This window comes from Anser anser, assembly GCF_964211835.1.
Source record: "Anser anser genome assembly, chromosome: 3".
Taxonomy (NCBI): domain Eukaryota; kingdom Metazoa; phylum Chordata; class Aves; order Anseriformes; family Anatidae; genus Anser; species Anser anser.
The window spans coordinates 54,375,677-54,390,635 of NC_139722.1; the positions used below are offsets into that span (position 1 = coordinate 54,375,677).

Sequence of the window (14,959 nt, forward strand, 5' to 3'; positions counted from 1 at the left end):
GCAATTGCTTCAGTTAAGGCAGCAGCCGTATTCTAACTTTGGTTTGTCACCAAGCTATTTCTAGTCAGCTCCAGAGTAACTGCTGCCTCCCGTCCAAAGTTGTTCTGTAACTGAGAGGAAGAAAATGTGATGGGAGCAAGAGCAGAGTTGAAGGCGACAAGGAGGAATGTGGAAAGGATGATGCCTTTTGGGTAGCAGAGACTTCAGTAATACCAGCCAGGATATGATTTGGGCCTGGACAAGAGCTGCATGTGACTGAGAGAGTGACATTAGAGCTCAGAGATCAAACTGGCAGGGGAAAAAAAATGAGAGATTTGAATACAGTCTAGTACAGAAAGAAGGTAAGGACGTGAAAGTAAGCAGGAATTTATGGTCATGCCATGCCCAACATATAAGATTGAGCAGCCTAGAAATCATTTGGTCTTATTTTGTTACCATCCAGTATTACTGGAATTTGGAGAAATGAAGTCCTGCTTTCTGAGTTCCTTGTGAAATTCGTCATTTCACATACAATTAGTATGGTGGCTACCACCAAGTGTCAAGAAAAAGAACACAAAGAGGAGGTTCAGGTCGGAAATTAGGAGACATTTCTTCTCAGAAAGAGCAGTCAGGCATTGGAACGGGTTGCCCAGGGAGGTGGTGGAGTCACCATCCCTGGGGGTGTTTAAGGAAAGGTTGGACCTGGTGCTTAGGGACATGGTTCAGTGGGTGACATTGGTGGTAGGGGGATGGTTGGACCAGATGATCTTGGAGGTCTTTTCTAACCTTAATGATTCTATGATTCTTAGGAAAGTACCCTTGCCTAAGGGCAGTGGTAGACTCAAAACCCAGTAGTGAGCAGGGTATGTCTTCATTCTGGTTGCTTGCAACCTCAGGTCCATTGCACTGTCCTTTGAAATGCTGGCTCACCTAGTTTACAAATACCGTTGAGAACAAAACTATGCAGCACAACAAAGAAACCATCTGTATTTAGTCAGCATGACAAGCCTCCCACCAACTTGTAAGTGCAAGAGAAACATGTTATGTTGCCACACACCTTAACATGCCACTTACCCTGCCTTTGCTACACTGATGGTTTGTTGCTCCATTGCTTCATGGATACTGGTTCTGTCATGTTCTTTGATACTGTTGAACTCATCAATGCAACAAAGGCCGCCATCTGCAAGCACCAGCGCACCAGCTTCCAAGTTCCACTCCCCAAAGTCCTTCACAGCAGTCACTGTCAAACCTGAAGAATCAATTGCTCCGGTCAGTCTTTTCCTTAAACTGCAGGAGTGCGCTTGAGTGAAAGAACGGGACTCGGCACACTGGCTTGTGCCACAGGCAGAAGGCAAAACAGCAGGTTAGCTCCACCACATACCTCTACCATGCATCTCGCTTCACACCTACTGGTAAGAAATCCCACTAGTGTTAAGCAAGCTAGCCTGGATCTGTGGAGCAGATTCTGTTAAGCCTTCCAAATTTAGTGATTACTTATTTTAGGGCATTGATAAATGAACAAAAGTGATTAGGGGATGAAAACCAAATCTGCTAAATCAAATTGAAAACTGGGCAAATGTGGAGACTGCTAAATTACGGAATAGACCGTCCTTCCCCATCAACTGTCAAAATAAATATTCTGGAGCCACAAAACAAAGCTTGTGAAAAAAAAAATATTTCAAAATATCTTTTAACTCCCCAGGAATATGAGACAGATTCTCACTTTAAGGCAATTAATTTCTTTTTGAGATTTCACACTACGCTAAAATGAAAATTCAAAGATGAAATTAAAAAAAAAAGTTCCCAGCGGGCATTAGCAAATCTACATGTGACTCAACAACGGGAGCACGGCAGGTCAGGAACATCTCACAACTGTGAGAACGGCCACTTTTTATCAAGTACGTGCAGCTCTTTTCAATCTTTCTCTTCCCTCTTCCCCAGCCTTTTCTCTATCTTTAGCCCTCCTTTTTCACTCCACAGTGCTCAGCTCAAAATATCCTAGCAGTTGACAAGCTGCGACCAGCCTAAAATTTCCCGCAATGCTACAGCAAAACTTGCCCAAGGAAGGATCCCACCACCCAAAACCCCCCCTGGCCCAGGCAGCCCAGGGGTGAGCGCTGCTGCTTTCTCATCTCCGTGCAGATCACCACAGCCGCTGTTTGCTCCCAAACGGTCAGCCAAAAGTTACTGGAAATGTGTTTCCTGATAACACGTATTTTAGCTTGGTGTGAGGGATCTCTTCCGCTGTCCAGGGTAGCCTTGTGTTAAGATGTGTAGAGAATGTTATAAAAATGTATAGCGAGCAACAGACCAGGCAAGTATAATGACATTTCTCCGCAAATACATGTTTGTAAACACAAAAGTGTCAGCTCCTTTCCAAACCTCGGCTTGGAGAGTTGCTGAAGGCCAAGGGCCTCTGTGCCTCAGCGCTGCTCTCGCCCACCGCAGCCGTGGCAGCGCTCTGCTCCTTGCCTGCGAGGCTCAGCTTTTCCAGGCAGGCAAGCAGATGTCTCCTTCAGACCCTCCTGCTGCGCGTATTCCACCACACTCAAAGGCTCCCTGCAGACATTCGTAGAGTCTGATATTTTTATTTCCACACAGAATCTCCTCTCGGGATGAGGAAAAACACCTAGCCGCCCACCCCCCCCCCCCCCAGCTTGGGGCACTGCCTGCTCTCCCGGCCCCACAGAGGCAGGAGGCACCCGAAGCGGTGACATGTCGCTTCTCCCATTCCCTGGGCACGCAGCCACAAGATGGCCTCCTCCACAGGCCTCCTGCTGCTCGGGGACGTGCATGGCTTCCTGCTTCGCCCTTCTGCCAGAGGCCTTCCTCGCAAGCGTGGGCACGGGGTGGCTTCTGGGCAGCACCGCTGCCTGGAAGCCTCGCTCGGAGGCCTGCGCCTGGCCAGCGGCCAGCGGGGCTCGCAGCAGGATGGCAGCCTGGCACCCGCCTTAGCCCAGGGGGCACCCGAAATGAATCCAGAACCGAAGCGACGCTGATGCCCCGGCACCGTGCTGCGGCGGGGTCAGCCGCTTGTGGGTGAACCCACTGTGGAGCCCCCGGGACCCAACGCCTGAACACCTTGGGGATCATAACCGAAACCCACCGAACAGACTGAACCCTTGAAGAGCACTAAACCACACGCGCACGACCCAAGCCCGCAGCACACGGCGGATGCCCATGAGCGAGGCGGGCGGGGGCCGTCCGCGGGGGGCCGGCGGGGCTCGGCGCGGCTCGGCTCCGCCCGGCTCGGCTCGGCTCGGCGGGGCTCGGCTCCGCCCGGCACGGCTGTGCCCGGCCCGGCCCCGCCCGGCTGGGCGGTTGGCAGGCCGGCGGCGGGCGGTTGCGGCCGCTGGCCGGGCGGGGGCGCCGCGGGGAGCGGCGCGGGGCCGGTCGGGAGCGGCGGAGCCCATCTTGGTGCCGCTCGGCGGCCGGGCGCGGGGAGGAGGGCCCTAGCCCAGCGTGCGGCCAATCGGGGCGGGCGCTGGCGGCGAGCAGGGCAGAATGGGCTGTAGTTTAGTGGAATAGGAAAGCTGCGAACAGTGTGGAGTGCTCCCGGTGTAAATAAAAGCGGGGGGGGAGAAAAAGTTTCCTCAAGTCGCGGCTCTGCAGCCTCGCGCGGACGGGGGCGCCGGGCTCGGTGCGCGGCGGAGCCCCGACACGCTGGACTTTGTGGCGCGGCGCTGACACGCTCTGCCTATTGTTTGTGTGTTCTTTTTTTTCAAAATATGGCAAAGGTTCAGGTGAACAATGTAGTGGTGTTGGACAACCCTTCTCCTTTCTACAACCCTTTCCAGTTCGAAATCACATTTGAGTGCATAGAGGACCTGTCGGAAGGTGAGTAGCTCTCTCCCCGACGCGGGTTTCGTGCCCCCGGGCCGGCAGCTGCGGGGCTTCCCAGGCTTCAACTTCGCCCAGGCCCTGCGTCCCCAGCCGCACGGCTCCTGCCGAGCCGCAGCGCCGAGCCCGGCCCGGGGGATGCGCTCCCCGGCGGCCGGGCCCCCTCCGGCCGCCGCGGCCGAGCCCAACGGGCAAAGTTGCGGGCTCAGCCCGCCCCTGGCCGCCGCGCCGGGGCCGCCCGAGGCCGCCGAGGCCGGCTGCAAGTTGCGAGGAACTTGTTTGAGTGGAGGTAGCCATGTTGCCAGCTTTGTGTGCCTGTGCGGGGAGCGGGGGGGCGGCGCGGGGCGGGCGGCGGGCGCCGGGGGGGCGGCGGGGCTGGGCGGCCCCGCACCCCCTGAGCCCCCTCGGGGGTCCGAGCCGCTGCCGGGCCGGCCCCGCGCCGCCCGGGCGTCACCCGAGGCGCCGAGAGCGCTGGGGAGCGGGCGGCGGGTGGCCTCACGCTCAATTTGGATACTTGGATAAAAAAAAATGGGATGAGCGGCGGGGAGGCGGGGCGGGCTGGCCGCGGGGCGCCCCGGGGCTCGGGGGTGCAGGGGGGGCGGCGGGGGGGGGTCGGCGGCACCCCTATTTTTGGAAGTCGCTCCAAAGTTACCGGCCGCCGCCGGAGGGGGGGGGGGGGGCGGCCCCGGCGGCGCCCTCCTGCCCAGCGCCCCGCGGGGGGCCCGGCCCGGCTCCGGGGGGGGGCAGCCCCCGGCCGCGCTCCCCGCGCCGCCACCGGCACCGGGCTCCCGCCTTGCCTCCGCCGGGCGGGCCGCGAACCGCCCTCGGCTCGGCTCGGCTCGGCGGGGCTCCGCAGCGCCGCCCGCCGGCAGGCCGGGCCCAGCCGCCCCGAGAGGCCGCGCGTCGCCCCCCGGGCGGGAGTTTCGAACGGCGGCGGGCGCGGGGCGAGGCCCGGCCCCGGCTGCCTGAGGGGGGAAGGGGGCGGCGGGGCCGCCGCCGTGCGGGGCTGGCGGGAGCTTGGAGCAAATCCCGGCCGGCGTCTGGGGCTTCCTCCAGGCCTCTGCCGGGAGCTTGCTGCGCCGCCTGGGGTAAGAGTGACCGGCCTGCCGGCCCGAGCTGTGTTCGGGCGGCTGCGCCCGTCGGGAGGCCGCTGGCTGTGCCTCCCTCCCTCCTGCCAGCCTGGGCTCATTTAAGCTACATCATCAGACCCCTCCTGTGCCGCGCAGTGCCCTTAGCAGGGCCTGGCACGAGGCTATCCTTCGCACTTACAAATAAGATTAAGTGGCCTTGCTAGATGAAAAAACTGCTACCATTCCCTTAGCCTTTGCATGCTGATAGTCTGTTCTGTTTTCAGCCAGTCCTGTGTACCATCGGTCTTGAATTTCCCTAGTTTAGCCCCCCCCCCCCCCGCCTTTAAAGTTATCATTCTGCATCAGAATTCCTTAAACAGTATCAGAACAACCTATTAAGTGTATATTTTTATAAGTCTGTATTTCAGTACTAAGTACTGCTGGTTTAGAATGAGTTTCATGTTGTTCTCCTGGAACGATAGCACGTGATGGTGTGATAATCTTAAGTCATCTAGCCTAAAAGTCCTCAGTGCTTGTACATGGTGCCTTGGACAGATAGGACAAAAGCGGTCATTAATTGACCTGGACAAGCAGCCTGCAGTACCCGCAGGAGCTAGCACTAGGTGCTTACAAGGTAAGACCTCTGATACAGTACCTGGCCAGTTGTGCTGTGCTGTACAAGGAATAAAACCACTTCCTGGGCCCTGTTAATTTGTGCTACTTAGAACCCCAAAACCTGCATTCATGTTGAACACGATAAGATTTCATTAATGAGGAAAAACAACTGCAATCCTAAAGCAGCCAAGTTCTGTTAACGTGCTAGTTCTTCCTTTGCTTAAGTTCCTGTCCTGCATCAAGAAATCCTAAAGTAGTCCTTCAAATTTTGCAGAGAATACTAAAAACATAAAGGTAATAGTCTACAGGGTAGTGCTTTTGCATACACAATCAGGGCATTGCTCGTAAGGAAAAAAAATGAAATGTATCAATTTTAAGGCACTGTTTTAAGCAACAGTTTAATTACCCAAACAAACAGTAACTTTAGTTACAGAATTCCATAATGATGACCTTCTTTTCTTTTCCTCTTGTTTAAAAACAATAATCTCTATTCTAAGGTTAGTTTTATATGGGTGTGGTTATGCATGTGTTTTTAAATCAAAAAGTTTTAAATCAAAAAGTGAAAAGCTGGCACAGGAAGAACTAATGAATTCAGCTTCATCCTTCAAACAGCTGTGGTGGCGAGGGTGTGTTAGAAAAAATACATATCAGTTGTACAAAATTTGATTTTGGTGCATCATTTTAAGAAGCAAAATCCTACATTTTGTGTGTGGGTTTGTGGTTGTTTGCTGTTTCCCCCCTGTGATCCTATTCCAGGATAAAATTCTAATGCCAATATCATCAATGAGAATTTGATCTATTCATGCTATTAAGATTTTATATACTTCTCATGTTACAACTGACACACATGTGAAAGAATGGAGGCACAAAGTTAGTGTGGCTGGTGCTTACTCAAGGATTTCATTATTCAATTAACTGTTTTACGTGATTGGTGTAACAGCTGTGAAGTATATATGTGGAAGGTGGGAACTTTTGAGGAGGAGTTGAGTCAATATTCAAGGTGTGCCCTGCTGAATAGGGCTATATAGGCATCATCCCATCCCACAGGCCTCTGGAGACAGACCAAGGAAATTCTGAACACAGCTGCCAACAAGTAAATGGCCCTGTCCTTTGTATGAAATTTGAAAATAAACGTGGCTATGAAAATAGAGGCAATCCTGCAGTATTGACTGAATAGAGAAAGACAGTGGGGTGATCCAGATCATGAGGATTGGGGCAAGCATCAGTAAATCTCCCCAGTGAAGGTTGGTCTCTATCCCTTTACGCTAGTTGCCAAAGAAGCAATTCTAGGTTAAGCAAAACTCTATACAGTCAAGAGTGAAAGATACTTAACTGTAATGATAAACAACATTTTTTGTTTTGTTTTATTTTTGTTTTACTGCAGATTTGGAATGGAAAATAATTTATGTGGGTTCAGCTGAAAGTGAAGAGTATGACCAAGTGTTAGACTCTGTTTTAGTAGGACCTGTTCCTGCGGGCAGACACATGTTTGTATTTCAGGTAAGCTTCAGTTAACTGTTCCTAAAAGAGCTGTGCTAATCTGATGTTTAATGATGACTGTATCATACAAAGAGGCACTTAAAAAATAATGCTAAGATAGAAGAAATTTCAGTCAGCTCTTCATGTATGATACACCTTACTTTTCATTAGTTGTTTTTTCTCTTTTTGCCCCTGGTATTTCCATGGTAATATTTTCACTTGTGCTATCAATAATTAGAGAGAGTGATATAAGCATGGCTCCTGTAGCTACTGATAATTTTGACAAGTCTAGTTTATAAATCTATTCCGGACCACTCCCTAACTGGGACTGTCAGTTACCTGGCTTATGCTGGCATCATCAGGCTTAACTCTATGGCCATCGGTGACAGTTTCAGACAATCAGGGCACTAGGTTAATGTAGACAACATCTACAGAAGAAGGCCAACAAATTCATTGTGAACCTCTGTCAGAGTAGTCAAGAGTTCATTTCTGTTTGGCAGGATAAATGTTCAGCCACGATGTTTGGCTATGCATGTTAAGTCACAACACAGTACAGCAATTTGTAAAATAAGACAGAATTCCAGCTGTAGATAGCAGACATTTGGGACGCGAGTGGCTAGATAAAGACTGTCCCAGAAACTCTGGAGCATGTGGCAATCCTGTAATACACTGCTGTTAAAGCCACAAGTTACTAAGAAGGAATACTTGAGGGAAGGAAAACAGGGAAAGAGGGGCACGAAGATGGCTTAATATTCTTTTCCGGTTAGATCAATGAGAGTGGGGAAAACTAAACTAAACTTGCCTAAATCTTTATGGAAATTATTTTTGATCAAAACTCTGATTTAGCTCACTTTTTTCCTCTGTTTATCAAATACTAGTGTTTGTCTTGTAAACTGAGAGCAAAATCCATCCACAGAAAAATCAGATGGAAAATGAGAACAGCTTTTTGTTTATAACCTTGCTACTTTCCCAAACACTATAAATTCACTCAACTAATTAATGGTAAATACATACTGAAGTATGAGCGTTTTCTTCAAAAAGAAGAACTCCAATGAATACATTTTCTTACTTATCAGAGTTAATATAACTCTTTTTAAAATGATACCAAAGTTTGTTAGGCAACCTAATTATTACTGTAAGTCCCAAGTGTTTAAAAGGTTCAGAAAACATTTGAAACTTTTGAATAAAACTTCCTTTCTTTCCTCACAGGACAGGCTAAAGGCATAAGGTCAGGCTGGAGGTTATGTTTATTAACCACATGTTCAAATCGGGTTTGAAATATTTCACTCTGCTTTTGGAGTTGGGCTTAATTTTTCCCATGCTAAAAATGAAGCAGATATATAACAAATGCATCATTTATTAACAGTACTTCCGTTATCGAGCAATTTGATCTTGTAGCATTAATTGGTCAGAACTAGGCGATCCTCTATTACCCTTAAAATGGGCTACCTTGTAGCAGTAGATCCAGAGATACCAGCTGGCATTTACATCTCTAAATGAGGCACTATTCTCAACCTAGTTACAAAGATTCATTGCTGATAGTAATGGGAAGGAGCAGAAGGCAGGTGCCTCAAAAAGCATGTTTTGGTTGTGTGATACAGAAGACCTTGAAAATTCACTAGGCTTGCAGTTTCTGCAGGATGGACTCGTATCCATTATTTCATAGTTACAGATGACATTGCAGCTAAATTAGGAGTAGGTATGTAGAGATTTTGCTTAGACTGAGTACTCTTACTGCATTATAATAAACCATCCTTGTTATTTCTTATGGATGTACTGTTGGTCTAAGTACATTAAACTTCAAAAGCCCTGGATTTCAAGTGAGGGTAGGACCTGGGTAACACTTGTGTAAGAGACTACCAAAAACCAAAGTGCTGTAATAACCCTTTGCTGACAGCTAAAGCTACTTTATTTGCCAAACTGAAACTGCCTGGCAGGTGGAGGGAATTAGCAGGGGAATGCCAGGGTGGGGCAAAGTGCAGAACTGCAGGAGGTGTATAATGGAAAGAAAAGATACCGTGTTCACCAAGGAACACGCAGAAGAACTTCTTGTAGAGATGTATAAAACTTTCAGTTAGTATTATGCTGTAGAATTTTCTTTGTATGGAAATGGCTGAAACAGCAAATAAAATGGAGTGCCACACAGATAAAATTCTGAGGAAGATACAACTATCTCTGTGAAAAAGGCTGCGCATCAGGTTGGGAAGTCAGCCTTATGTACAGAAAGATGGAAAAGCGTTGTGCTTATCAGACTTGCACAATAATCTTCTTTTTATTATTCTTGTTTTTAAAGATTTCAATATTAAAGTCCTACATCCTGGCCTATTTGGATCTAAATACCAATATATAAGTAATGAAACCTGATTCTTTTTCTCTGTGCTCTTGGGGATTTGTAATAAATTCTCAGGAGCTTCTTTTTGAGAATATAGGCACATAAATAATTTACTATCTTTGAGTGGGGATATGACCTTACACTAATTTAGCTACTCTGCAGTAATAGCTATATGTATATGTGTGTTATGTAGAAAAGCAAGGTAATTCAAACAACATATACATTGAGTGTTTTCATAAATTCCTTAAGTAATTTTGGCATACGAAGATGGTGGTGTTTACGCAGAAGTTAATTCTGCTGTCTCTTTTTGCCTACCATGGTGTATGTTTGCAACTCCTCGCTTATCATTTGGTCATATCAACGTCCTCTCTTCCCCCCCTAACCTGTGCACGTTCACCAGTTTCCTGGGGAATCAGGAGGTTTTACATCTAAGACAGCAAGTTAAAATTTTGAGAAAAGAAATCTTTTTGAAACCATGTTCAATGTCTTTGCTGCTCAACAGCTAAGTAGGATTAAAACAGAGGATTTCTGCAGGTTCACAGCTGTATCATAGCATAATACAGGACATGAAATGACAGTGGAAGCAGCCTGGGAGAGCTAAAATCCCACATTAGGGTGTGAGCTGTGTTTCACAGGGAGTTAAATGGAAGGATGTCCTTCTGCAAAATATTACTCTAACTGCCCACTGGAATTTTAAGTAATCACATAGCCCTGGGCACTGTTAGAACAAGACTGCTGATCTGAAATAGTGATTTCATGTATTGGCAGTTCTTGTATTTTCTTGGAGCTTCTATACTTCTCCGGTTCCTTGGCCATATTTTCCATTCCTTTGTACAAGCTGCGAAGCTATTTGGTCATTTTCTCTTCCCTTCAGGGCTGGAGGAAGGAGTGTTCTACCTGATTCCCTGGTTGCTTCCCCCCCCCCCCCCCCGCTATATATCAGACCTGAGAGGTCTGATTCACTTAATAGTTCTGCGAAGTGCCTACAGCTTCTTATAAAAAGCTAGAGTGGTTTGAAGGCTCAGAATTGAAGTAGCAAGGAGCAGAAGTCAATGATGCATGACTACTAGCTCCTGAATTTTATAGTGCTAGAGCATATTAATACTGGAGAAAAACAGGGATAAGAGGGACAGCGAGAATTAATCCCATTCACTCTCTGTCCTAAGACAGGATTCAATAAATCTGAACCACTCTATTGCTAATACTAATTTATGCTCAGATCAAAGGTGTTTGTTATCGGCTTCATTTTTTTCATGCAAAGTTGTAAATATGAGGCTGTTTCATTGATGTTTAGATCGCTTCTACTTTGAGAGCAGAATGAGGCATCGTGTTTCATCAACAAATGTTGAGTTATAAAATGTTATAAGAGACTGATGTGAGCCACGTTTTGTGAGGCAAATTCTATTGATTATTAATAATTGCAGTGCCACAGTAAGTAAGGAGATAAGGAAGATCGTAAGAGTTTCCTATTAATTAGGATTGCATACTGGCTGAAAATGTCAAATGTCTCTCAGTGATGATGCATTTAATTGCATGCATTTTAAGAAATACAGGCACATGGCAGCAGACAAGAGACAGAGCAGTTTATTCCTTTCCTAGACAGCTCAAATGTCACTGTAGCCTGTCCCTGCTCTTCTTGCTGAAGTCTAAATTAGTCTGTATTTTTAAAGGTTTAGTCTTGTTAAAAACATACAGATCAATTCAACCAAGGAGGTATGAAAAGTTTTACTCAATTACTACGAGGGGCTGGAGAACAGCGGCACCATAGAACTGGAGAGGTGTTGGCACACTTGTTCAGCTAATCATGTATTTAAAAGCAGTTTGGGATCAAAGCTGTCTGATTGCCCAGGAGAGATGTCAGCACACAATATTACCGTGTTCTAAGTAATTCAGCCTTTAGAAGATGGTGTCCTAAATTCAGGGATGATGTTTTCTGGTTAAAGCAGGTATGTTTTCTGGTTAAAGCAGGTATGTTTTCTGGTTAACCTTTCAAATTTGCATATAGTCACTACTCACAGCTGCTAGGACAAGCTATTTAAGATTCCTCTGCCAGATAGGTATGTGGTATCGATTTTATTTTAATCAATCTTTCCCTTTCATGTTTAGGCTGATGCACCTAACCCAGGGCTTATTCCAGATGCAGATGCAGTAGGTGTAACAGTTGTGCTAATTACGTGCACTTATCGAGGTCAAGAATTTATTAGAGTCGGCTACTATGTAAACAATGAATATACTGAAACAGAACTGAGAGAGAATCCACCAGTAAAGCCAGACTTTTCTAAGGTAAGGCACCTCCTGTTCTAGTCATGTATAAGCATACCTTTGATACAAAGGGGTTTTTAAGAAAGTTCGTGCAAAACAGAAAGTGAAGAACAACTTCTCCATCAAAGGAGAGAAGATGGGAAGCCTTGTTAGAGCAGGCCAGACGACTGGATCCAGTCAATGGACAACTTGATCGCGGAAGTTTGTATTTAAAGTTTAAAGACATACACCTCTTATGGTAAAAAAAATAAAAATAAAAAAATGAACCAGGTGTAGAGCTAAAAGGAGACATGAAATAAAGTATTAGGTTCCAAATCTTTCTGAGGAGAAAGATGAATTAAACAACAAAAACTAGTCAGTCAAAATCCTGTGAAACAGTGCATGCAGGGAGACTCCTGGACAAACCAACAAGCTTCCATACAGCATCCTGGTTTGCTTTCATGGAAGGTCTTGTGGATTTGGGGTGTTCTCTTTATGAGAAGTATGTGTACATGCTCATCTTCCAGAGTTTTATGATGGTAAAAATTGGTTATTTCTCAAGTTTGCATGAATTATATAACTAGATACATGAAGAACTGAGTGGAATAATACTTGTACTGTAATGACTAGTACAGAGATGATCCCCATAGTCCCTGAAACTAATCTTCAAATGTAACTAAACTGAATTGATACATAAATTGTTTTTTTAAAGTTGCTATTTTTACTATGCCTAACTTAATTTTCAGGAGTCAGATGCTTAGTATGTTCTCAAAATTCAAAATTATGTTTAACTTTTGAGGACTCTTAGAATTATAATCTGTTCCTTTCTTTTTTTCTTATGTTGTTGAACTCTATCTTGTTATTTTTGGTGTGAGTGCCAAAATGTTAACTTTCTTTACGCAGTTGAATTTAGAACGCCTAGAACTACTTGTCATAATTCTGTTTTGTTTATATAAAAACTGCTTCTATGAAAAAGAACAGCAACAGTGATAATGTGTTTGTACAAGAAGTTCTTAATTTGACTTCGGAGCAGAATGTGCAAGCAGAATATAAGGTTATTAAATGTTTAATTGTAATTGACGGGAAACAGACCTACTAGGCTCAAAAAAGTGATCTTATTAGATTTTTAGTTTGCGTAAGGGGTGGGAAAATATTTAATGAGGGCACACTTCCTCGGGGAATGAAATCAGCATTTCTACTGAGGCAGACCTTTCCTGTGACCAGTCTCAACTTTCATGACAAGTGGCCAGTAGCAATAATTTGCCATCCTCCAGAGTTAACTGTGCATTATTGTGAAATGGTGACAACTTCAGAAAAAACGAGCATCTTCTTTTTTGCCACACACATAAGCGGATGTAACACTCATTTCAAGGAAAATGATGGTCAGTCTGAAGAATAAAATACATGACTAGTGTCTAGGCATGCCAACTGCCAAATCAAAGTAATGTTTTCATTTTGATATTTGAAGTAGACAAATTAAAATTCAGATAGTAAAATGAACCTAAAGCATAATCATTTAATATAAGGAAACGTTTTAATCTTACATAAGGACAGACAGTTGAGGGAAATGGTAGAATTGTTGCTAGCACCATGAAATTGATGCAGAATTTTATGAACTCCTGTAGCTTGCAAAATTGCTCTGGGGATAGTCATTTGCTTTATGAAGTGCTGGCTAAGGTAAAACCCTTGCACTTTACTTGCAAAGTTCTAGTATAGTCTTGAATGCATAGGACAGTTAACTGCTTTCTAGAGAGGATGTTTTTGTTCTGCTGAATAGGATATTAAAGTAAATGAACTAGTGGTGTGTTCCTGTAAGCATATTTCTGATCCATATGTAATAGCTATAGATTCACAATCACATGGATTACTTTTTAAAGTTATTTTAGATGTACACGGCTACAGGAGTAAAAGGAAAGAAATCCATATGCACGTGAAGTCCAGTTTGATATGTATACTACATAATTCATACCTTTTCTTCCCACCCAGCTTCAAAGGAATATTTTGGCATCAAATCCCCGAGTCACAAGATTCCACATTAATTGGGAGGACAACACTGAAAAACTGGAAGATGCAGAGAGCAGTAACCCAAATCTACAGTCCCTGCTTTCTACAGATGCGTTACCTTCAGCATCAAAGGGGTGGTCAACATCAGAAAACTCATTAAATGTTATGTTAGAATCTCATATGGACTGCATGTGACTAACCACCATCATTTTGGTACTGTACATGTGTTAAACTGTAAAAACAACCAGAACTATTTCCCTCAAATTCCATAAGTACATAGTTGACGAGCAATGTGAAGAACTTGTTTTAAAACATCCTGTAGAAAGTTTATAAAAAAACACAGTATTTGAGCAAATTGTGGAATATAAATACAACTATTTTTAAGTAATTGCTTTTTTCCTCTAATGTGGTATTCTGTTTGGTCTAACCCAAACCTGATTAAAGTATACGTATTCTTCCCCCTTCCCCCTTTACTTCGTTAGCACTGTTGAAAGCTAAAAAACTGAAAGTTAAAATATTCAGGCAAAATGAAGCAATAATGCAGTGTCCTCATCTGTGATATCCAGATTGCCAAATATAAAGTGCCCTTTAATAGCAGCTGAAGAACAAAGCTGTCATTAGATGAAGTGCAAAGAAAAAAGTGCTCTTAAAAAAAAAGTCCTCTTTCTGTGAAAGCAGACAGCACAGTATAATTTTAGGTGCAAGTTGTTTTTTTCATTTCAAAGCACATACTTGTTACTTAAAGCATGCAGTTTGAAATTTACCATCTGCTATCTCAGATTTTAGGATTTTTTTTTCTTTTTTAATCTCTTGCTGCTAGTTAGACTGGTTTGTTAAGGACAGTGTTTTATGTGGATTTAGGTGGGTATTTCAGCAAACAACTTTTTTTTTCCACAGTCAGCTGTGCACAATTGGATGGAAAGATTAAAGCAATTATTAGAAAATTTAAGTGTCAAAAGGAATAGCATAAGTAACCCTCCGAACTGTACTTCTGCAATATTGTTATGTACAATGCTGGTTCATACAGTGATTTTTCAAGTATGCTATATTCTTGTAGCCTTTTCAGCTGATAAGGAGTTTAGATGTTTTCTTTCAGTTTTCTGAAACATCTGGAATTTAAAACACTTGAGTTTTCTCTCTGCCCTTTAAGGCAACACTATGCACTGGTATAAAATGAAGATTCAAACTCTGCTGTGGCAGGCACAGGCACTGCATACTCGAGAACTCATGGCCTGCCCTGAAGGGCTTGTAGTGAGACGTTCCCTATTACCTGAGGCATCTTTGAAGATAACAAGAATGAGGCAGTAAATTGTAAAAACTTAAGACACTGTTATGACACTAACAATTCAGTTGTTCCTTCCAATCCTTGTCAGCCTTATATGTTTACTGTGACTAGATA

At 44.8% G+C, this 14,959-nt stretch overlaps 2 protein-coding genes across 2 annotated transcripts in view; one reads left to right on the forward strand and one right to left on the reverse strand.

Moving 5' to 3' along the window:
• The window catches only part of MCM9 (minichromosome maintenance 9 homologous recombination repair factor), a 46,947-nt gene that overhangs the window by 12,275 nt on the left and 19,713 nt on the right, over nt 1-14,959 (reverse strand). The window contains exon 7 of the mRNA XM_083828732.1: nt 1,054-1,228. Coding sequence (XP_083684858.1) covers nt 1,054-1,228 — 175 coding nt within the window. The remainder of the gene's footprint in view (nt 1-1,053; nt 1,229-14,959) is intronic.
• ASF1A (anti-silencing function 1A histone chaperone) lies at nt 3,400-14,016 on the forward strand. The gene is made up of 4 exons (XM_083828755.1): nt 3,400-3,816; nt 6,889-7,004; nt 11,422-11,598; nt 13,543-14,016. The coding sequence occupies exons 1-4, from the start codon at nt 3,708-3,710 to the stop codon at nt 13,753-13,755; spliced, it is 615 nt and encodes a 204-aa protein (XP_083684881.1). The 5' UTR covers nt 3,400-3,707; the 3' UTR covers nt 13,756-14,016.

What these genes read in the sequence shown, in the direction of transcription:
- ASF1A (XM_083828755.1), top strand. Translation starts at nt 3,708, where the DNA reads ATGGCAAAGGTTCAGGTGAACAATGTAGTGGTGTTGGACAACCCTTCT. An exon ending in CATAGAGGACCTGTCGGAAG is followed by an intron (nt 3,817 to 6,888) that starts GTGAGTAGCTCT and finishes GTTTTACTGCAG; the next exon opens with ATTTGGAATGGAAAATAATT. An exon ending in GACACATGTTTGTATTTCAG is followed by an intron (nt 7,005 to 11,421) that starts GTAAGCTTCAGT and finishes TTTCATGTTTAG; the next exon opens with GCTGATGCACCTAACCCAGG.